The sequence below is a fragment of the Jaculus jaculus genome, unplaced genomic scaffold (assembly GCF_020740685.1).
Source record: "Jaculus jaculus isolate mJacJac1 unplaced genomic scaffold, mJacJac1.mat.Y.cur mat_scaffold_110_1_198054_arrow_ctg1, whole genome shotgun sequence".
In the NCBI taxonomy this organism is placed as follows: domain Eukaryota; kingdom Metazoa; phylum Chordata; class Mammalia; order Rodentia; family Dipodidae; genus Jaculus; species Jaculus jaculus.
In genome coordinates, this window is record NW_025423392.1 from 82,624 (window position 1) to 101,216 (window position 18,593).

The 18,593-nt window shown below is 37.4% G+C and overlaps 1 protein-coding gene across 1 annotated transcript in view; it reads right to left on the bottom strand.

Annotated features, from left to right (window-relative positions):
* Positions 1-1,065: 1,065 nt before the first annotated feature.
* Positions 1,066-18,593, bottom strand: part of LOC123457243 (vomeronasal type-2 receptor 116-like) — a 45,166-nt gene continuing 27,638 nt past the window's right edge. Inside the window, 5 exon segments of the mRNA XM_045141212.1 lie at positions 1,066-1,985; positions 6,031-6,154; positions 6,666-6,893; positions 7,139-7,268; positions 7,270-7,940. Of these exon segments, the coding sequence (XP_044997147.1) occupies positions 1,066-1,985; positions 6,031-6,154; positions 6,666-6,893; positions 7,139-7,268; positions 7,270-7,940 (2,073 nt within the window).

Here is an 18,593-nt window from a genome sequence, read left to right on the forward strand (position 1 = left end):
CATAGTTGTACCAGGAAGCATATATTGGATTATTCCTATACCTGACTGTCTTTCTTATTGACCATGAACAACATTTGCACTGTCACCAATGTTTTGATGACATTCTTTTGTATATTCCCTACCACAGAACATCAAATGGGGAGTGATTTAAACCATAACAATTCTGTTACAATTTTCCAGGGGATGAACTATTTGCTCCTATGCATGGATAAACCTTAATGTATATTGAAAACATCTTAAGTAAGGCCTCTGCTACTTGCAAAGGGAGCTATTCTTTTCCCTCCTAATCAAACCCTCACTGTATCTCTGAATATTGTTTGAACACTCAAATACAACCTTTTAAGACATTCTCAAAGACATTGCCCTATCCAGCAAACTATAGTAGGTTTCTTTGAAACAATCTGAAGAAGGTATCAGATACATTTCAGGTTATCCAGAGTAATGGGAGTAAAATACACAGTACATTAGCAATGCTTTCTTCTAAGTGTCTTTATTTACTAATTGGAGAGAGATGTGAGAAAATGATTATTCTTGTTACTGCAAACCATCTCCAGAGGCATATGACAGTGTGTGAAATTGGCTTATGGTAGGAGTTGGTAAATGGAACCTGGCCTGACAGCTGTACATGGAAGCTGATAAACAATGTTGGAATGTAAGAGCCAAAGGCAGGGTAGGACTCCTTACAACGTGCTCCTTCCAGACATAAAATGGCCTGGGTATCTATGACCTCATAGTGCCTGACACTATGTACACAAGACCATCATAAGAGGAGGAAAAGATCATGACATCAAAACAACAGGAATACTGATTGAGATGAGGAGGGGATATGACGGAGAATGGAATTTAAAGGGAAAAGGGGAGGGTAGAGCACAGAGGGTATTACCATGGGATATATTTATAATCATGGAAAATGTTAATAAAAATTGAGAAAACAAACAATGTTAGAGACCAAATAATACTTGTACACATGAAGAAATATCTTAACCTCTTTTTAATATTTAGTGTTTACAATAGTGCAAGGGTTTCTACAGGATATAATTTAAGTTAAGACATATGAGGTAAAATTTAAAAATCAATTGGTTGTACAATATGATTTTTCTTCACCCTCTTTAGAGTATTTTTACTGGGTCTTATCAAAAGGATGTAACACTTGGGGAAAAATATGCAACTTATCAATCCTGTACTGGAGGCCATGATAGAGAAGATTTCCACTATCACCATGGCTATCCCCTTGGAGCTGTGATAGACAGGGAGGAAAGTGACCCACACACTGCAGAACACCAGCATGCTGAAGGTCAGAAATTTGGCTTCATTGAATGCATCAGGCAGGTTTCTGCCCAGGAAAGCCACAGTAAAGCTCCCTATAGCCAGAGATCCCAGGTATCACAGGACACAGTAGAAGGCAGTGTCTGAGCCTTTGTTGCACACAATGATGATGTACCCATGTTCTGAGTGTTCATCAGTGTCAACAAAGGGAGGGGATGTTCCCATCCAGATGCCACAGAGAACAAGTTGGATCAAGGTACAGATGGGAATGATGAAGTTAGGTGCTCCTGATACCAGCAGTCCCCTCAACTTTTGTCCTGGAGCAGTGGCCCTGAAGGCCAGAACCACAGTTATTGTTTTGGCCAAAACAGTTGACACAGCCACAGTGAACAGAAGTGCAAATGTGATCTGCTGCAGGATACACTTGGCTATGGTGGGGTGTCCAATGAAGAGTAATGGGCAGAGAAAACAGCACTCGAGGGAAACGAGCAGGATGTAGCTGTTTGTTCGATTATTGGCCTTCACAATTGGTGTGTTTTTGTGCTTCATAAAAACCCCAAGTACAACAGCAGTGAGTGTAGAGAAGCAAAGCGCTATACAAGCCAGAGCTATCCCCAAGGCATCTTCATAAGCCAGAAACTTCATAGTTTTTTGGAGACAGTGATTTTTCTCTAGGCTAGCCTATTGGTTGATTAGGCACTTCACACATTGATCCATATCTAGTAGACAATGCAAAATATCATCAGATTAGTGGCAGTATTTACTTCTTTGTTGCAACATTCTTGTATTCTAGGTCCTATTTACAATTAAGGTAGTTCTCTTTATAGCCATGATGGCAATTAATAAAGACAATCATATTAGGTGAGATAAACAAAGCTTTTTTAAAAAAGAATACTTTATTTACTTGCTCATAGGCAGAGGGAGACAGAGAAATCCAGAGAGAATGGGTGCGCATGAACCTCTAGCCACTGTAAACAAGCACCACATACATGTACCACTTTGTACATCTGTCTTTCTCTGTGCAATGGGGAATTGAACTGAGGTAGTTAGGTTTTGCATGTCCTTGCTTTAACTGGTGAGCCATCTCCTCAGCCTAACAAAGCTGTATTTTATTCACTTATCTTACCTTATATATTCTCTTGACCCTTTGTTTTTCTTAAAAGAATAAAATAATTTTGTTGCAGTGTACTAGAATTATATAGTGACATTTCTTACATGAGGTATTTCTTATGATTTCTGCTACAGGAGAGATGGCTTATCAATTAAGATGCTTGCCTGCAATGCCTAAGGGCCCATGCTTGATTCACCACATCTCTCATAAGTTAGACACACTTGGTGATACACGAGTAAGTCTCACATTTCCACAAGGTGGCACACGTTTGGAATTCAACTGCAGTGGTTAGGGACGATTGCACCCCAATTATCTCTCTTTCTCTCACTCCCTCACACTCATGCTCTCTTTCATTAAAAGAGGTAGTCTTGTCTCAAAAAGAAAAAAAACTCTAGCTCAGAGTTCTGTATACACTGTAGTATGAGATCAGAGAGGTACATGATACTATGTTGATTTTAACACCTTTGTTAGACAACATCCATAAATTTAGATAATAAAATGTGATTTTTCCCTCATACTACAGTTCTCTGTCTTATGAAGCCTATCTGTCTGTATCAGCTGATGTTTTATGGCTTTGTACCCAAATGTCAGTAGGTACATATAATTGTTCCAACACATATTTTAGGGAATATAAATGAAATTGAATAAACCTAGATATAATTAACTCTAATATGATTATTTCTTAAATCTATCTCCTGGGAATAGGTATTCATATACAAATTTTGAGATGACATATCATTTATCTGTTTCTCCAAATTTACCTCAATAATCCTTGGTCTATGTTTTAGCATAATTTCGTCAAGAAGTTTATTCAAAGAAAGGATTATAAACAAGAAAATTTGCCAACTTTAAAAAAAGAATGAACATGACACACAATAAGGAACTTGGAGAATTCTTGCCCCCTATAGGTTGTATTTTCTATCATGGTGCTTTACAGTTTTGATTGTAATTGCATTGAATCATAAAAGAGGACTTATAAGAAATAAATGGTATCTCCTATTGAATATTTACATAAAGGAATATTTTTCCAATAATTATAATATTACTTCTCTTAATCATGTATTGTAAATTTATGCACATATATTTTATGAATCTTATAGTATAAGGCCATACATCCCACCTAATTTGGTAAATATAACATGGCCAACATGTACAAATTAAAAAAAAAACAAAAAACACTTCAATGCTAATACTGAACTTATCCAACACCACTAAAGTTTGTATTTAATTAATTAGTTTGGGGCTGGAGAGATGGCTTAGTGGTTAAGCGCTTGCCTATGAAGCCTAAGGACCCTGGTTTGAGGCTTGGTTCCCCAGATCTCATGATAGGCAGATGCACAAAGGAGCACACGCGTCTGGAGTTCGTTTGCAGAGGCTGGAAGCCATGGCACGCCCATTCTCTCTCTCTCCCTCCATCTGTCTTTCTCTGTGTGTCTGTCGCTCTCAAATAAATAAATAAATAAATAAAATAAATCTATCTTTAATTAATTAGTTTGGATTGCATGTTGAAGTATTACTTGAATGAACACTGTTTTAATATACTTCTAATTATATTATTTTATTCATTTTGTGATATTATCCAATCATACTAAAAATTCATGTCAATCTCGTTCCTTTTTTACATCATGTATCAATATTACTCTGTATCCACTTTGACTCTGGTACACTGAAAATGTTGTCTGGATGTTAGCGTGTGCTCCAGACTCTAATAGAGGAAAATACTGAGGAATTAATATTTATATCATATTTAAATCCTATTGATAACATTTACCACAGCCTTTAGGTTCTACTTTAACGTGCCACTCCCATTGTATTGAGTTCTCACCTGTAATAGAGAGCAACATAAAATATTACCTATTTTTCCATTCTGTGCTCAACCCAGTAGGTTTGACATATGAGATATATGTTTTATTCTTACTTTTTTTTTAAAATTTAATTTATTAGTTTTCTTTTCAGTAAATACAGGCAGTTTGGTACCATTATTTAGGCTCATCTGTGATCTACCCCCTCCCATTAGACCCTCCTTGTTATTGAAAATGGGTCGTGCATTGTGGAGTTAGCCCCCAGTTATTAGTATGATAAATGTCTCTGAAAATCATCACCCAACATGTAACTCTGACATTCTTTCCGCCCCCTCTTCCGCAAGATTTCCCTGAGCCATGTTGGGTTCATTTTTGGTCTGCTTCAGTGCTGAGGTGTTGGGGGCCTCTGAGGCTCTGGCTCTCTGATTTGGTAGGAGTTGATTTTTCTCTGCATTGATCTCCTTCCCCTTTGTGCTGGTATCCAGTTCACAGGAAAACATCACCCTGCTTATTTCGCCAGTTGTCCTTAGTTTCAGTTGGGCCCCTTCTGAGGTATGTTGGGGCAGCTCTCTTCTTAGGATCTGCATCTATCTGGAAAAGAGAAGCAGATTCTCCAACGGAGAGTAAGTTAGCACCCAGAAAATTGAGATAACACTTACTTTTTTGATAGACAGTTTGATAGGTGTAGGCCCTCTTATACCCCGTGATTGATGGTAGCTTGATATTGTAGAGTGGGCTTGTGTTTGGGTATGGTTCTGACTTGTTTCCCAGCTCCAGCTCAGGGTCTAGTACCACTGAGTGGATCAGTTAGCCAAATCAAGAGCAATTGATTCCTCACCATGGCTGTGTACCACTATTGCACTTGTGTGGGTATCACATCCGGTTAATTGTTGCTACTTAGGTTAAACAATATGTTGCTTGGACAAATCTTGGTCACTTCCCCCAGTCGCCTATGTAGCGCCTTCTGGCACTAGACACGCTGACTGTCACTTTTAAATTCAGACTATTTCCCATTATCTCCTTAAATGCTTCAAATTACATCTAAAATGATGCACATGATATTTTAATTGGAATGTTTATGTTTCCTGATAAAGGATTTAAATAGCTGTGATATGCTATTACCTAAAGTCTTGAAACCAGCTGCTTTCTGAATTATTATTTCATAGATGCTAAGGAGATATTATGCTTATATTGAAAGTGTTTGCAAAATTACATATCGCTAAAGCCAGAAAAGGGAGGAGTGGTGGCATACTGTCTAAAGTACTTTCTTGCGAAGACTAAGGACCCAGGTTTGACTCTCCACATCCCATGTAAACCAGTTCTATATGGTGGCACATGCATCTGAACTTCGTTTGCAGTGGGTAGAGGCTCTGGCATTCACATTCTCACTTTATCTCTCCTTCCCTATCTAATCAATCAATAAATAACAGAATGGAATGAATATAAAAATTTATGTCCAAAAATTATATCTCTGAGCATATATTATTCATCAGCAACCTCTTGCATCCTGGGAAGATAAGGATGTGAAAGATTCTTTCTTTTTAACTTCATTTTATGTCGATTCACAGAGGATTATATGAATATGTGACATTCCTTGATAGAAATAATATATTCATTTACTATTTGACCTCAAAGAGTATTTTTATTGTGGGAGAACCAGTATGTACAATGGATCTAGGTACTAAAAATGTGGTTCATGGAGTAAAGTGAGTATTATGTTTATGGTCATGAGTATTTATCATTTCACCCAAGTGATTACATAAGGCAATGAAGAAATATTATCTGTTTTTTTTTCAGATAGATGGATAAAAGAGACAAACTGGAGAAAGACTCTCTAAACCATCAACTTACCCGATTTGTTAGAAATCTCATTTTCTGGGCAGGGGAAACAATCAAAACAACAGGCTGCGTTTCCCTCATGTCGGAACTTCCTGAAACCAAGCTTGCAAGTCTCACTGCACACAGAAGAGGGAACCTGAGGTAAACCAGAAGTGTAGTTGTAAAAGTTGGTAATGTTATATACTCCATTCAAACGATATGTGAAAATAATCACCCTTACTAAACTCTTTATCCACATCTACAATAAAATTGAGGTGTAACACTCTATTTATTACAATGTATGTTGTCATGTCTGTCAAGATGTTTTTTTTTGTTTTTGAGGTAGAGTCTCACTCTAGCCTAGGCTGACCTGAAATATACTATGTGATCTCAGGCTGGCCTTGAACTCACAGCAATCCTCCTAACTCTGCCTCCCGAGTGGTGGAATTAAAGTCATGCACCACAACACCCAGCATGTCTGTCAAGATTTTGATGAAATATTTTGCCATTTCCAAATATTTTTCAAAAGATATAAAGAAAATCTAGGACATTGGTAAAAGAAACATAAACAACATGTTGCACTTGGCCAAATCGTGAGGGCACACATGGGCCCACATGATTTTATCTATTTATGTTGAGAGTAAAACATCACAGTTAGGTAAATATACCTGCCTACTCCATGTGGCCCACTCTATAGCCTCATCAGACAAATACAATTGTTGACCGAAGGAACCATATGATGTAAACTGTCCTATTTTCACCTTGATTCCAAGACCTTGTGGATAATTTGAAATGTGGAAAATATCATAGTCTGCATCACATTTTCTTTTCTCATTAATAGTCACTAGGTCTCCAATGGGGTTAATAATTTCCATATTCTTCATAGTGTGGTAAAACTAAAGGAAACATATCAGTTCCAATTAAGTAAAGACGAAATGGACATAATATGTGATATGAGTAATACCTTTGTTTTTTAACACCCTACCCAGAAAATGAAACTCTATTGCATGTACCCCATAATGTGAAAAAAATGAATTCCCACAGATAAATGGAGAAGCACCCAAATTCAAAAGTACTCCCAGCAACAGGTTTTAAACATATATGCAGCTACTTAGAAAGTATTACTGATGACAATACATACCTTTGAGCAGTCAGGTACACATAGACTTGTTATTGGGTGAACATCTAACTGTTCATAATACATTGCGTGGTAAGCGTATGCCCAGGCATACACAGCATTATATAGATTATAACTCTCATCATTCATGGCTGTCAAATCCTTGACTTGCAAACCATTTTAATGAATTATTGAGTGCACATTTACTCTGTGTTCTACATTTAGATTCAATGTCCAAACAATTAAAGTATATCCATTGTGATCTCAGAACAGAAATGTCTATTGGATATTGAGAAGTGTTCATTGACTGAATAAATTTTTTAAAATTGGGAACCTCAAGTTGGCGATTAGAAAATGTGAAAGCACCATAGAATGAGTCAAAATTGATGTCTCTTCCTGTATTTGTGATGACATCCCACTGTGAGGTGGTGACCCAGATCCTACGGATGCCTAAATTTGCCCATCTTCTAAAGCTCACTTCCAGTGTGGAATTTAATTCACCATAAATGACCACAACATTTGCCAATGATGTCACAATTTGTTTATAATATTTCTCAGCCCTTGTATTGTATAAGTCCATGTTTAATGGGATCACATTCACAAAGGCTAAACAGAGTTCATTTCCTTGCATCTTTTCTCTGAAGTCTGAGAGAAATTGAATACCTTGGTCATCATCAGAGATGGCCAGCCCCATCCAGGTCCAGTTGAAATGAAGCATTAGGGAGACTATGGCAAAAGGCAGCCTTGTTTCCTTGGGAGCAATCTGATACACATAAGGATACTGAAAACGGTCACTCAGAACAGGATTTAATGGGCCATAGTGAATCTAAAGGACACAGAACATAGAAATGAATGTGAGGAAGAACAATGGAAGAAAACTCAAACTAAGATCTGAAATGTTTTAAACACCATTTGGGAAGAATGTTTAGAAGGATGTTTGCTCACACCATTATTCATTGTATTTCACTATCCATAAGACTCTGGAAAAGTTCTGAACAGTTTAAGAGTTGTAGCAAATCCATTTTTATGTCTCCATAGATCCTCCTGTCAATTTTTGAAAGTTAAGTGCTGAAACCCCACTAAGTCAAGGATTATGATCTCTATTAACTGGATGTAACGATACATGAATAATCCAAATATCTACTGGAAATATCCCTAAGCACATGAGATTCATAACTCTACTCTGTACATAACAAAGTCTCACCTGTCCTATATTAAATATTATTGAGAGAAATGTCCCAATTTTACTACTTCTTTCCCATGATAGTCCTGTAAATGATAAGCCACATTCATTTATTTCACATTTATAATTAGGAGGAAAAATCCGTATAGATTCTGTGGAATGTAGGCAAGAGACAATAGTCAATGAATCATCACATGTGGAAGGATGGAATGAAAAATTAATAGACTTGTTGGGTATAAGTTTGGGATTTCTGTTGATCTCTTCAGTGACAAAAATCATTGTGAGAATATATTGATATTTTTTGGCTGGCACACTGAAATGAAACACAGTAATCATTATGGATGAGGCTTCAAACAGGATAATCTTCAAAACAATTTGAATGGACATGTAATACATGTGATAAGTCATGCTTTTCTCCTGAAATTCTCATGTAATCATGCACCTTTTAGTGAGGATATGATCCTACGTAGCATAAAGATCAACTAGGAATTTTAAATTATTAAATGAATGCCAATTCATAAAGGGATTTATGTTATGAATATATAGAGAGAGCTGTATTCACCTTTGGCTAATGAGAAACTGGTGAAAAGTATATATATATATATATATACTTTATTGGTCATAAACGAACATGGAAGTAGACTTCCTCCACACAGAATATCTTGATGCTAGAATTCTAAATTTTAAGAAATGAAAAATAAATGCAGTAGTGATCGAGTTTAAGGTATTTTGGTGGGCATATGTGGGTAATAGTCACCATTTTAGTGGAAGATCACATTGTTTGTGTTTGTGTGTGTGTGTGTGTGTGTGTGTGTGTGTGTGTGTGTGTGTGTGTGTAAGAGGGCCTGTGCTTGTTTCAGTGTGTACACAATAAACTAGTGTAAGTTGTTCTTCTACATTACTGTACATGTCATTATTTGTCTTCAGTTTTTATTTTGACACAGGTTCTGACTCTTGCCCTTTCTGACGTGGGATTCAATATGTAGTCTTAGGGTAGCCTGGAACTCATGGTGATACTCCTACCTCTGCCTCCTAAACACTGAGATTAAAGGTATGTATCACCATGTCTGATTTACATGCCATTATTCTGATGACTTGGAGTTCACTAATTTGGTCATACAAGCAACCAATATCTAGGGATTAGGACTTTTCAAACTCAGAACATGGGATGACATGTGCTCCAAGTCACAACTTTAGGTTAGGGTCATGGATTTGAACAAAGGACCTCATGTTTATGGGGAAATTCCTCTACAAATTCCTATGTTTTGCTACTTTTGTTAAATACCATCCTGCAATGAGTAAAGCAATTCCCTGTTTAATGGTGAATATACAGTCAATCCTATCTATTTACACAAAAACATGGCACTTATAATGCCTTTGAAGGCATGGGTATCTCTTCTAATTGTAATGTGAACTCTATTTCACCAGTAATTGGAAGTGTCTCTTCATTTTTGGAGTTAATTTGCTTCTTCTGTTAAGTAATTCTATTTTGGAAGGACAACATAGCTGACAAAAATCAGGTTAAAGGAAGGCATATTTGTTGCAGATTATCCTTCCAGGTCATACTAAAGAATACTCAAAATTGATAAGGATATTATTGGCAGCCATAGCATGGTATCTGGGAGTGGCGTCTTTCAGTCCAGCAAGGAGGCCCACAGAGCTATATGAATATTGCACATCAACAGTCATGCCTCTTCCTTTTTATACAATAGAGGATCTCTGCTCTGCTATGGTGCTGCCTACAGTAAATTTGGATATCCCCAATTCAATTACCCAGTCAATCTTATCTAACAGGAATTCTCTCCATGGATAACCTGATCCATATAATTCCTCTCAGATGATTATAAGTCTTCTCAAGTTGAATATAAAAATAAAACTTGACAGTTAAAACATCTTTTCCATCTGTTACCTCAAAAATTCTCTCTCACATTTATTGTACCAATAAATGTGGGCTAACTCCACAATGCACGACCCATGTACATCAACAAGGAGGGGCCATTGGGAAGGTGGTAGTCTGTGGATGAGCCTAATAATCATACCAAACTGCCTGTATTTGCAAATAGAAAACTAATAAAAAATAAATAAATTTAATAAAATTATCTCTCTAATGGTAATGTGAAATATTTTAAAGTGAAGAAGTATTCCCTTTGTCTGATATAATCTTCTACTGTAAGTCTTTTGATCAGAGAACTAAGACCATAAATATCCAGAGTTATTGTTGTTCTGTGAGTTAATTTTTATTGAGTGTCAAAGATTTCTTTCATTATGGTGTTTTAAAACAAGGTTTCATTCCCCTCTTCCCCTTTTCTTTTTTCACATCCCTTTAAGCTCCTCCCTGATACTTAGCTTTTCACCCTTCATCCCTCAGGTTTCCTTTGGTTTGGTGGTATAGCACTGTAGTTGTGCCTCTTGTGGTTGGTCAATAGTTGTAGCTCATGTTACCTACCCCTTCTTTTATTTAGAGTTCGTTGAAAAATCACCTATCTTGAAGGGCTTTTTTTTTTTTTTTTTTTTTGTAGCTTTCCATCAAGAGGTGGCAAAGGTGGTATGAAGGGCAAAGAGTTTGCCTCTACATTCTGACTCACAATTGGAACCCTAGAAGTAATTATTTATCTAGGAAGAGGTTCATGGATCTCAGGAAATTGCTCCTATACTCTTATTGGAACCCAGAAATGGGGAGTGTGGGTGGAAATAAGGACATGGGTAAGGTTAAGTATGCCCAAACTAGCATGAGTGCTTCTGTCCACCCGCAATTATGATCCTTGCCACAGGTGATATAGGAGATAGAAAGTGGTATAGTGACTTGGCGGCTATGCTGAGAGTCATGTGTGACATCCAAGTCCATGTAACAGTGGCAGGAGGATAACATTTGAGATCTGAGGATTTGGATACACTAGAGTGAGGATGTGTTGTGTAAACAAAAATCATTTTTATCAATGGAACACAATGATGCTATTGATAATTATTAATGTAATTCTTCTGACATCCTGCTCTACCTTTACGTTACACTTTTCTATCTCTATGTATCATTACTGGACTTCTAGTTGACCAAGTAAGCAGAAAAAACTCAGGACATAATGATATTTCAGATGTTGATAATTTCATGTTCCCTTAAACTTTTGTATCTCTCTGCAAAGAAACCCTTTGATATCCTATATAATTCTCTTATTATTAAGTCTTTTTTATTTATATTTACTAGTATTTAATGTGCTGAATGATTTCTAGCTCATTAGAGGTATTCTGTAGATGCATTTTGACTTCCTATTTAAAATAGTTCTTCATAATCATTTACTCTATGTGGTCTTTTTGTGAACATTTAATATTTAATTATTTGAAGTGACTACAGCAATGTTAAGTAGCAAAAACATAGCATTCTCAACAAATGTTGCTGGACATTTTGAATAACTACGTATAGAAAAAATGAAACTACACCCATTCCTCTTCCCATGCCAAAAAAATTAAACTCCAAATGGATGAAATTCTTCAAAATAAGATCCAGAAATCTAAAGATACAGGATGAAACAAAAAGGGAACTTTCTACAAAATATGACTAGGGCCATACTTCCTGAAAAATACCCCAGTCATCCAGGAAATTAAATAAATCGTTCAACCCATGGCAACTAATAAAGATAAAATGTTTGTCTACAAACAACATACCCTAAACAGAACCCACAAACTACCTACAGATGGGGAGAAAATCTTTGCCAGTTATACCACTGACAGAGGCCTAACTTCCAGAATCTAAAGGAACTCAAAAAAGTAAACAATAGGAAAAAGAAACACTAAGCTCAAATAATGGGGCAGAGAATTCAACAGAAATTTCTCCAAGGAAGAAATTAAATTCCCAAACTCAACTCTGAAAATATGCAACATTCTTAACCATCAGGGACATTGAAATAAAAAATTCTATGACATTCTACCACACTCCCTAAAGGATGGGAATCTTTAAAAAAATTAAATGAGGGCCGGGCGTGGTGGCACACACCTTTAATCCCAGCACTTGTGAGGCAGAGTTAGGAGGATTGTTGTGCGTTTGAGTCCAGCCTGAGACTCCATAGTGAATTTTAGGTAAGCCTGGGTAGAGAGAGACCCTATCTCAAAAAACAACAAAAACAAAAACAAAAAATAAATGACAGTACATTTTGAGAACACCTAGGGAAAGAGGGCCCCTAATTAACTACTAGTGAAAATACAAACTTGTAAAATCAATATATAAATCAATAAGTAGACTCCAGAAAAGGAGTATAATATTGCTACCAACTAACTCTGTCATTCCTCAACTGAGCATCTACCCTAAATGCTCCACTCTTCACTCCAGAAACATTTGCTCAATAGTAGCTGCTCAAATCACCATGACTAAGAACTGGAATCAACCAAGATGCCTATCAGTTGACAAATGAATAATGAAGATGGGGTACATACACACAATGGAATTCTACTCAGCCCCAAGGAAAAAAATCTAATGAAATTGGCAGGGACATTGTAGGACTTGAACAGATCATACTAAGTGAAATCACTCATATGTAGAAATACAAATGCCTGGTTTCCCTCATCCATGCTTCCTAAACTGGAATAGCTTGAATTGCTATCATACCAACAAGAAACTGATGGTCAGATGAGAGGGGTGGAAAGGTTTCTGGAAGGGAGTGGGAAGGCACAGTGGAATGGAAATATAAAGAAAATGAAATCCAAAAATATATTGGTATCATAGAATACTTTCTCATCAGTAGCAGACTAAAAGATATAATCATCAATAGGAGCATGGGGGGATTGTCTGGTAATGATTAGGCCTGAAGAGAATGGAATGGAGGCTTAATGTAAACATGGAATAAAATGCTGTATGAAAGCAGCCAGCAATACTGTGAGAAATCAGGGGACTATGGTATACCCAAGCAACAATCCTGACCAGTTGTACACACCTGAACAATAGTGTCAGTCACCCTAGTTAAGTAAACAATGCCTATCTCATTAGCTAAATGATGCACTCAGTGGAAAAGAAACCATAGGTAGAACTAAAAGTCAATTCAGAATCCTATGGATACCAAGATAATAGACTCTGATGAGAACCATCCATTAGTCTTTGGTCAAAAGTGAGGCTACAGCTATCAAAATCTCATTGCGGCATGGAGGCAGGGTATTATCATGGGCTATTTTTTATAATCATGGAAAATGTTAATAAAATTGTGAAAAGAAAAATAATCTCTTGAAGTTCATAATTCTTCTACATTTTAACCTATCCTGATCCCACTCTACAATGGAGTATCTGTTTGTCTTTCAAGGAAGCAAAGAGAACAAAGCACAACCAAAATATATCAATAGAACAAGAACTACCTACTGTATTTCAGGAGGTAGGGGATAGAGACACTGATAATACTCTGAATGCAATAAAGCAAAAATCCAGAATGATGAGACTTACACACCAACGTAGACATAAAGCACAGTGAGGATGAGTTTGTGGAAACAATGTACTAGCGACAGGTTGGGCAGAAACATCCAGAAGCATTGCATTCCCCTACAATGACAGACTTTTCAACTCACATGTTATTACCAATCATTACATTGTGAATATCAGTAATCATATTTGGAGGGCCCTCAGTGAAATGGGGATAGGGGTGAGGGCAGTGATGGTAACAACAGTTGATATATCCATACAAAGTGTCCACTTAATAAAAAAGAAAATATTATTAGAAGTGAAAAAGGAAATTTCTGTTTGTAACATGTCAGTCTTGCTATTAAATTGTAATAGCTACCACTGGCCAGTTTAGGAACTCAGGAGGGATATAAGTAATCACAACTTTGAGTGACATCTCCTATTCTACCAAGAGTACAAATATTCCCTGGGCTTTCTTAATTGTGTGTTTCACCCTTGTATTAACTGGAATATAGACAAAACACCTGACAGACTATGTTTCAAATTCTTGCTATTTTTTTCCAAATAAAATGCAGTAACAGGAAAATAATGCAAACTTGGCACCTGTCTTCTCCACATACCCTGTTACTAAAGGAAGAGAATATCATGGAATCACATATACCTATTATCTGAGAGATTAGAATCTATGAGAAAAGTCTGTCCAGGGTTAGAAAGACAAAGACAATGGTTCTCTTTTCAAAGACTTTACAAGTTATGTGCTTATGGGTGAAAGATGAGCAGCTACTTATATAATCCTTTGTCTCAGCCACTTAATAATGAACAAATATGAGTGATGTTTATTTTATCAAAGGAGGGTCTAATATGAAGCAAGTTGTAAAGCCCTGTGTTCTCCAAATTCTACCTTTCTACAGAAACAAAATACTGAAGAAAACCAGGAAGAAAGTCTACCTCTGGACAAAACAGTCAGTCAAGTAAAAACCTCTGGAAAATCTCACCAGCAGAATGGACGGAGGAGAGAACAGATGTCAACTAGACAACCAGGAGGCAGAACTAATACAGTCCAACCAAGAGAAAGGCAAGCTAATAGGAAAATATGAATGAGAATTTCAAGATATCTGGGGTACTATGAAAAGATCAAATGTAAGAATTAAGTATATTGTAGAACGAGAAGAATTTCGATCCAGAGGATTAGTAGGCATTTTCAACAAAATCATAGAAGTAAAATTCTCACAAATTGGGAAATTCCAAGGCAGATACAAGAAACTTTTAGAACACCACACGGACAACATCTGGAAAGAACCTCACCTCGCCATGTTATAAATAAACTACTAAACACACAAACCAAAGAAAATATATTGAAAGTACTTAGAGAAAAAGTGTCACCTAGACCAGCTCTGCAGAAACTACTCAAAAGAATCCTTCATAATGGAGAGAATGCAAAACACAAAGAGGAAGAAAAATTTAAAAAAAAATTACTCAAATAACAGTTAAAACAAGCAAGTAAAGGGAAAACAGGAAGCACTACAAAATCAGAAGAATAGAGAAAATAATATGTACATTTCCATAGTAACTGTTAATAAGAATGGCCTCATTTCACCAACCAAAGCACACAGCCTTGTAGACTGGCAGGATCCCGATATTTGTTGCCTTCAGGAGACTCATCTCTCAATAAGAGACAGACACTGTCTTGGGGTGAAAGGTTGGAAAATGGTATTTCAAAAAAATGGTCCTAAAACAAGCAGGAGTTGCTATCCTAGTATCTGACAGGATAGACTTAAAAAAAAAGAAAAAAAGAAAAAAAAATACTAGTAAGGAAAGATAAAGAAGGTCACTTTTTACTGATTAAGGACCACTCCACCAGGAGGACATTACTATCCTAAACATGTATACACCTAATATGGGGACTCCCAATTTTATCAAACAAACACTACTAGACTTAAGGTCACAGATAACAACAAACACAATTTCAGTGGGTGATTTTAATACCCCAAACACATCAATTGACAGGTCAACCCCAGAAAAAATAAACAGAGAGACATCTGGATTAAATGATGTCATGGAACAAATGAACCTAACAGATATATACATAAAATTCCACCCAAACACTGCAGAATATATATTTTCCTCAGAGTACATGGAACATGGTCTAAAATAGACCATATACTAGGACACAAAGCAAATCTTAACAACTACAGGAAAAGTGAAGTAACCCCTTGTAACCTATCTGAACACAGTGGGATTAAATTGCAAATCAGCAACATGAAAATCTATACAATTCAGATGTATTTCACTATGGCAACATTGTAATCAGTGAAATATAAAATAAATTTGAATTCATTCATAAATGATATGTTTGGGAGAAAAACTGCAAGGGATCCAAAATCTGTTACTGTACCCATATAGAGACTTCTTACACATTGTTTATGACTTTCCAATATAAAGTTAAGTAACAAATCTGACAGTTACCGATAAAGCTGGTTCATTGAATCATAGTCTATCATATGCTTCTTTGATGTTTTAATTGAAAACATACAATCCTTGCACATATCTCCATCATTTTCTGTGTTTTGTTTTATTCTCCAAAAGCAGAATTTTTCTGTTGAACAGCAAAAGATGACAGAAAGCATTGGAAGAAATAAGACAAAAATGAAAATGATTAGCTTCCCCATGTCTTAAAACTCATAGTCTGAGCTCTAATGTAGTAGGCAGCATCAGGTAGCTACACACATCACATATGCCTGTTTATGTGTGTGTATCCATCCTTACTACTATTGCTGAATAGAGGAGATATTTTTTTTTAATTTTTGTTGTTCATTTTTTATTTTATTTTTTGATAGTGACAGAGAGAGAGAGAAAGAGTCAGAGAGAGAGAGATTGAGAACAGGCGCGCCAGGGCTTCCAGCCACTGCAAACGAACTCCAGATGCATGCGCCCCCTTGTGCATCTGGCTAACGTGGGTCCTGGGGAACTGAGCCTCCAACCAGGGTCCTTAGGCTTCACAGGCAAGCGCTTAACCACTAAGCCATCTCTCCAGCCCTAGAGGAGATATTTATATCCGTAATTTCTATCTTTGTTGTCTTTGTCTTCCCTCCTTGATGAGTACAGAACACAGCCCTAGGGCTCTGCATCGGAGGTCTACATCAAGGTCATAACAATGAGTTGAAAAACATGTTGTGAGCATCATCTCTTGCTTCTGGTGCAATGAGTTCATGTATCTCCAGGCATGAATTTCATGGGGATAATCTCCTGAGCATACTTGTTTTCAAACTAATTTCAGAATTCCATTTGGATGAACAGGACCTGAAATCATGTAAGTGGATTGCAATGGAATTTCCAAGACAAGATGTAATGTGAAAAGGTCAGAAAGGTTTCCTGCTGATCATAGCTCATGAAGATATGGGCAGCATTGTTCAAGCAGTGGAGAGATCCTCACATACCTCACTTCCATCAGCATCATAGCATTTACTGAGAGGTCCATGCACTGTTCATAACAGTTTCATGGTTGACATGTCCTACCACCCCTTGTTTCCCATTGTCTGAGGACACAACACAGAAAACAATCATGTAAAGTCCAGGATTGCCAGCCAGTCTCCCCATAATGATGCAGACATTAAGCTTCATACTTTAGTTCTGACACATGACCTACATCCTTGTTCCTCAGTTCCCACAGAGTAATAAGCTCTGATCACTCAGATTCTCATCTTTAACATTGTTTTTACCTCATTACAGGATTCCACACAGAATTTTTATTTTATGTTTGTACAATCCACTTCCAACACGTAAGTAAGGAATTATTATTTGTTGTTGCTTTCAAATTATGTGTTCCAGTTGGATAGTAAATAAATAAGTGTGAGGGGCTGGACACATGGCGTAGTGGTTAAGGTGCTTGTCTGCATAGTCAAAGGACCTCAGTTTGATTCCCCAGGACACATGTAAGCACAAGGTGGCACGTGCATCTGGCGTTCCTTTTCAGTGGCTAGACCCACGGGCCTGCCCATTCTTTCTCGTTCTCTCCCTGTCTTCCTCTGTCTCATTCTCTCTCTCAAATAAACAAAAAAATATCTAATAAGTATATGAGTGTATGATAGGAGTCTGGTTTTTATTAATATGAACTGTATAGAAAGTTGCATAAATTTAGGTAATTCCTTTCTTGTGAGTTGAGATTGATCTTGGGACTTGAAATAAGTCTCAACTGTCCTGATTTATTTCCTTATTTCAAATCTAATTAATATTTTAAAATCATTAGCTGGGCTTGGTGGCCCATGCATTTCTTCCTAGCACTTGGCAGTCAATGTTAGGTGGATTGTCGTGAGTTGAAGTCCATTCTGAGAGTACATAGTGAATTCCAGGTCTGCTTGGGCTAGAGAAAGACCCTAACTTGAAAAAAAAAGCAAACAAAAAAAATCATTACTCGACTTCCGGTTAAGATGGCGGCGTAGGTACCACACCAAAGCAGCCTAGGGGGGAAAAAGACCAAAAAAACTCAGCAAAATACACACTTTTACTAAAAAGTGAGGTGTATAGGAAATTGAGGCGGCAGCGGAGAAGTGGAAGAGTTATAGAGCATCCAGAGCCTGCACAGGCGGGAACAGCGGCTCCGGGGCGGCTCGGCCATGGGTGATTGTGGTCTCAGTCAAGTTGCTGCCTGGGTCGTCGGGCTGCTGTTCTGATTTCTGGAGCTGGGCACTTGCTTTTCCTACGGGGCAAACTGAGCCTCTGCTGCCGCCTCTGCTGCTATTGTAGCTGCCACCTCCGGAGCCACCACCGCTGCTGAAGCTGCCGTTGCCGTGTCCACCGCCGCTGCTCACCCCGAAGCCGTTGCTGCGGGATCTGCCGCCGCTGCCGCTCCTGGGTCCGCTGCTGCTGGGGCCGCTGGTACCGGTGCTGGAGCCGCTGAAGTTGCTGCCGAACTCTGCTCCTGCTTG